At 48.8% G+C, this 5876-nt stretch overlaps 1 protein-coding gene across 1 annotated transcript; it reads left to right on the forward strand.

Annotated features, from left to right (window-relative positions):
• Positions 1–2178: 2178 nt before the first annotated feature.
• Positions 2179–5667, forward strand: LOC121441648 (ADP/ATP translocase 2). Its single transcript, XM_041642857.1, has 4 exons — positions 2179–2383; positions 3377–3863; positions 4638–4778; positions 5247–5667. Exons 1-4 carry the CDS (start codon positions 2273–2275, stop codon positions 5402–5404), a joined length of 897 nt encoding a protein of 298 aa, XP_041498791.1. The 5' UTR covers positions 2179–2272; the 3' UTR covers positions 5405–5667.
• The last annotated feature ends 209 nt before the right edge of the window (positions 5668–5876 follow it).

Raw genomic sequence — 5876 nt, forward strand, 5'->3', positions numbered from 1 at the left:
AGCCCTATAAAGATTAAAGTGGCATTTCTTCCAAGAATCCTAAAATTTATACGAGTGCCAAAAAGATTCCAAGTGCCCAAAGCAATCCTAAGCAGCAACCTAAATGCTGGAGTGATCACAATACTACATTTTAAGCTAACTACAGAGCCACAGTAACAAAACCTCCATAAGAATGGTACAAAAGCATGTGCATCTACCAATGGAATAGAATAGAGGACCCGAAAGGAAGCACAAACAGCTACAGCCAAGTGATGTTTAAAAAAACAGGCACCATAAGCAAACCTTGAGGAAAGATAGTTTCTTCAACAAATGGTGTGATAAAACATGTCTCAGATGCATATGGTAGCTATACTGGGTTCAAGTAAGGGAAATCACTGATCTTTTAAGAAAAAACCACAACGCTCCTTCAAATGCCTACAGTTTGTGCCCAGCATTTTGCATTGCTGGGCTTCTTGGGAGCTAAGAATGAACACACTCTACTTAGAGAAAGGCCTAAAACCCCTGGAGGAGGCTGCACCACACAGACATGGAAGATGTGGGAGAAGGCATGAAAGGGAGTGACATACCCATTATGCTGACTACTTTCCAGGCAACTTGACCCAAGCCAGAGTCATCTGAGAAAAGGAAGCCTTAGCTGAGAAAATGCCCGCACAAGACTGGCCTGAAGGCAAGCCTGTGGTGCTTTCTTGTTTGATGATTGATGAGGAAGGGCCCAGCCCATAGTGGGTGGGGCTACGCCTGGGCCAGTGGTCCCAGATTCTATAAGAAAGCAGGTTGAGCCAGCCATTAGGCACAAACCAGTAAGCAGCTCCCCTCCATGGCCTCTGCACATCAGCTCCTGTCCCGACTTCCAAGCTGTAAGATGAAATAAACACTTCCTCCTCAAATTGCTTTTGGTCACAGTGTTTTGTCACAGAAATAGAAACTCTAACTAAAACGCCCACTATGTCTTAGTGTAGACAGGCCTGTTGGCATTTTGCTGTGGAAATTCTGAAGGTTGGGCACCTAAGGCTCAGATGCAGTGAAATTTTCAACTGTCACCTTCATTTCTATCAGTAGGGATTACTTAGAAGCAGGGTTGTGATCGCATTACCTGTTGCCGTTCGGAACCTGAGGGAGCACTCCTGATCTTGAGGTCATTTGTGGCAAATATTTACTCAGTTCGTGGATTAAGGGGCTCAGGGAACGCAGGTCCATTGGAACTACAGATGGAGTTCAGCAGTCTAGTCAATCCAAGAGCGCTTCTACCTGGAGTCCAGAGTCAAATGCCAACTGCATTCTTAACCTTTTAAAGCCTCTTACCCTTCTGGATACTGTATTTGGCTTTCGGTTAGAATCATTTCCTCCCCTCGAGTCCGGTGCTTTGGATTCTCTTAGGTCAATTCCCTGAAAGATCTTTGTCACACTATTTGTAGTCTGGGGCATGCTGACAGGATCACACCCTGCTGGTACTTAGGTTTTCTCTGGCTTCGAGGACAAAGCTTCAGGGTAGTGCCAGGTCTAAGGTGAAATTCACAGAGCTTGACACAGGACAACTCAGCAACCAAGATAAATGAATCTCAGTGCAATGGTTTTAAAACACAAAACAATGCAAGATCCTTAGGTTATGAATGCTCAGAACTCTACAAAGACAGGCTCTCATTCTGTACTAGGATGACCTTGAATCAGGAGCCTCACTGTAATTCCAGTCCTGGGTCCCCAAATAATTTTCTCCACAAAAGTGGATGAGTGACCTGCAGTCCTTAGTTTGTCAAAATGAAATCTTTTAATATTCCATTAGATATTTATCTTGATTCCTGAGGTTGGGGAAGTTTTGTCTGTCTGGAGCGTCTTCACCCTAGGCCTGGCCCTAGGCCTGGGTTTTGGGTTTTGTTTGTTTTTTTGTTTGTTTGTTTTTTCCCCTTTGGATACAAAATTATCTTCAGCCTTCCTCACCTTTCCCTGACCCTTCTCAGGGTCGAACACCCAAGTTGTAGGTTCTGCCGGCAGCCGCCCCATACTCGGGCCTGATCAGGTGCCAAGGGCAGGCGAGGCTGGGAGGGCGACCTCCCCGGGCTCCTCCCGCAGGTCCCCAGCCACTCAGCAGCTCAGCCATTCTGCGCGCCTGTGCTGGGCGCCTGCCTCGACCCGCCCCTTACGCCGGCAGCTCAGCGCCTGGCTGCCACTATATAAATCGGCCATTTGCTTTGCTCCGCCCCAGAGTCCGGGAGTCGAAGCCGGTTGTCAAGCCAGTCCCGTTCCGTGCTCCCCTGCCTTTTCTTTCTCTTTCAACATGACAGATGCTGCTGTGTCCTTCGCCAAGGACTTCTTGGCAGGTGGAGTGGCCGCGGCCATCTCCAAGACGGCGGTAGCGCCCATCGAGCGGGTCAAGCTGCTGCTGCAGGTACGTCCTGAGATCGAGGGGCCCAGGCAGGAAGTGGGGGATCTGCACAGAAAGGGGGGTACCCTAGCGGGAGAGTGGGGTTCAATCAGTAGGCTTGGGGCGAGGTGAAGGCCGGGCCTGGCCACAGAGCCCGAAAAGCAAACTGGGAGAAGGCGTCTATAAGGACTTGGGAGTTTGAGTGTAGCAAGTGGTCGGGGCCAGAGGGAGCGGAGGCGCTTGGGGCCGTCCCCGGCACCGAGAACTAGGCTAGGGCAGCCCGAGAGACACCGTCCACCCCGGCACCGAGAACTAGGCTAGGGCAGCCCGAGAGACACCGTCCACCCCGGCTTTCTGGGGAAGGGCAGTAGGCCTGAAAGCAAGCGCTGGCAAACAACACCTGGCCTTACCGAGAACCTCAAGGTCACGGCAAGGAGATTACAGCTCGGGGCGCAGGTCACGCGGACCGGTTCGGCGGCCGTGCCGCCGCCTGCGAACAACGCGGTCTAACCTCGCCGGCCGGCGGGCCGGAAGTGGACGCCGGGAAGAGCATGTGCCTGCTACGTCCGCCCCCGCGCAGCCCCTCGCCGCCGGCCTTCCTGCCGCGCGCTCGCCGAGCTGTGCCTCTAGAGGGCACTCGCGAGTGCAATTTAATCACCCTCCCCCCCCCTCCCAGAACAAAAGTGGGGGTGGGGCGGAAAGGAAGCAGCTCAGGAGACCTGAGAAGTTGACCGTGGTCACCAAGGTGAACGTGTCCTATGTAGGTCCCACCCTAGTGCCTCTGAACCTCACGTGGAGGGAATGACCTTTCTTCCAGGTCTAAAGGTCATAGGTCCGCTTGAGGGCGCCTCACTCACAGAGGTGGAGGCTTACCCCTGTGATGGTGTCAGCACTTAGGATTCTGAAAGCTGGATTTGGGGAAAGGGGAACCAACCTTAAAGATTATGTGTGTGTGTTCTTCCCTTGTCCCTTCTCTGTGGTTGTAACTGTCCCTATTGCCTTCTTCCTGTCCATCAGGTGCAGCATGCCAGCAAGCAAATCACGGCAGATAAGCAATACAAGGGCATTATAGACTGCGTGGTTCGTATCCCCAAGGAACAGGGAGTCCTGTCCTTCTGGCGTGGTAACCTGGCCAATGTCATCAGATACTTCCCCACCCAGGCTCTCAACTTTGCCTTCAAAGATAAATACAAGCAGATCTTTTTGGGTGGTGTGGACAAGAGGACCCAGTTTTGGCGCTACTTTGCAGGGAACCTGGCATCAGGTGGTGCCGCTGGGGCCACATCCTTGTGCTTTGTGTACCCCCTTGATTTTGCCCGTACCCGTCTAGCAGCTGATGTGGGCAAAGCTGGAGCTGAAAGGGAATTCAAAGGCCTTGGTGACTGCCTGGTTAAGATCTACAAATCTGATGGGATTAGGGGCCTGTACCAAGGCTTTAATGTGTCAGTCCAGGGCATTATCATCTACCGAGCTGCCTACTTTGGCATCTATGACACTGCAAAGGGTAAGTATGCTATATGCTTAGACGTTGTGAGAGCTTTGGATATGTTTGCAGTGCTGGGAACTCCACCTAAGGGCCTTGTGCACACTAATCCAGTACTGAGCTGTATCCCCAAGCCCTAGTTTCTTTTGTTCTCTTTTTTTTCTTTGAGGTGTCTCACTGTAGCCCTGGCTGGCCTGGAGCTCACTATGTAGACCAGGCTGGCTTCCACCTCACAGGCATCCACCTGCCTCTGACTCCTGAGTGCTAGGATTAAAGGGTGCAGGCTACCACACCTAGCTCCTGATTTGTTTCTTTGATAAGGTCCTCCTGCCTCAGCTTCCCAAGTACCTCCGATTTCAGGCTTACACTGTTGTACAATCACACTAAGCTATAAAGCTGTTTGGAGGTGGGATTGTCTTATTTATTTATTTATTGGTTTGGTTTTTTTTTTTTTTTTTTTTTTTGAAACAGCTTCTCTGTACAGCTCTGGCTGTCCTGGAACTAGCTTTTGTAGACCAGACTGGTCTCAAACTCAGAGATTCCCCCTGCTTCTGCCTCCCAAGTGCTGGGAATTAAGGCATGTGCTGCCACCACCACCCGACCTGAAGCTGTTAAGAGATAATTTGAAAGATCATTGCATCTACCTAACATTCCAGAAGGCTAATATTTTTTATTAATTCCTGAAAGAAGCCAAATTCTTCCAATATAAAATTTCTGATGAATAGTGTTGTTTGAGTGTAAAAAAGGTCGGCAAAACTACATTTTGATTAACTATATATATATTTATCTTTTCAGGAATGCTTCCAGATCCCAAGAACACTCACATCTTCATCAGCTGGATGATTGCACAGTCTGTCACTGCTGTCGCTGGCTTGACTTCCTATCCCTTTGACACGGTTCGCCGTCGTATGATGATGCAGTCAGGACGCAAAGGAAGTAAGTTCTGATTAAAAGTTGTGGCCACAAACAGGTGATGGCTGCCCTGGATTCAATCTCCAGTGCCATAAAACACTGTAGATGGTGTAGAAGGGATGGAGGTAATAGCCATGTTGGCTGCACAACTGCCTTGGGAGCAAGCAACCCTTTAGATGCCTGTCACGTGGGGTGCTTAAATTATATTAAGAGGTCATCCCTGTTCTCCAGTCACAACATTAATACTTAAGCATTGCCTGTGCTGTTATAGAAATTCTGGGTTTAAAACTGGTGCTGAGTGCTTGGAATGGCTCAAAGTAGAGAGCTTTCCTAGTATGCACAAGGCGCAGAATTCCATCCTCATGATGCCCCTCCCCCCCAAAAAAAGCCTGAAATTGCTTTTTAAAAGTGGGGCTGTTTTTCTTTAGTGTTCTGAACATGGGGGCGTTCGTTGGTCTGTAATCATCAACTCCGTGTCTTTATTCTTCGCAGCTGACATCATGTACACAGGCACAATCGACTGCTGGAGGAAGATTGCTCGTGACGAAGGAAGCAAGGCCTTTTTCAAGGGTGCATGGTCCAACGTTCTCAGGGGCATGGGTGGTGCCTTTGTGCTTGTCTTGTATGATGAGATTAAGAAGTACACATAATTATGTCGTAGGTGTTCTCCCCGAGAACAGGCATGTTGTATAATACACCATATCTTGAACATTCTGGACAGATTCTCTGGGCTTGTCTGTTTTATCAGTGGCAACTATTTACCAGTTGAAAAGTGGGAAGCAATAATATTCATCTGACCAGTTTTCTCTTAAAGCTATTTCCATAGTGACAATAATGATGGGACTCAATTATATTTTTTATTTCAGTCACTCCTGATAATAAAAATTGAAGAAATAAAAAATATCTAAAGACAGTTTTGTTTGTGGTCTCTTTCCATATAAAAATCTGCTTTGTGTGTGGATAGGCACTATATTTGAATAGAGTTCAGTATCTCCCAAGGTGAGGAAATCTTTTGTTGAGACTAGCCCTGGCTGTCCTAGAACTCACTATGTAGACCAGGCTGGCCTCGAACTCTTGAGATCTGCCTGCCTCTGCCTCCCAAGTGCTGGAATTAAAGGTGTG

This window comes from Microtus oregoni, unplaced genomic scaffold, assembly GCF_018167655.1.
Source record: "Microtus oregoni isolate MIOR12 unplaced genomic scaffold, Mior012 000080F_ref0000499, whole genome shotgun sequence".
In the NCBI taxonomy this organism is placed as follows: domain Eukaryota; kingdom Metazoa; phylum Chordata; class Mammalia; order Rodentia; family Cricetidae; genus Microtus; species Microtus oregoni.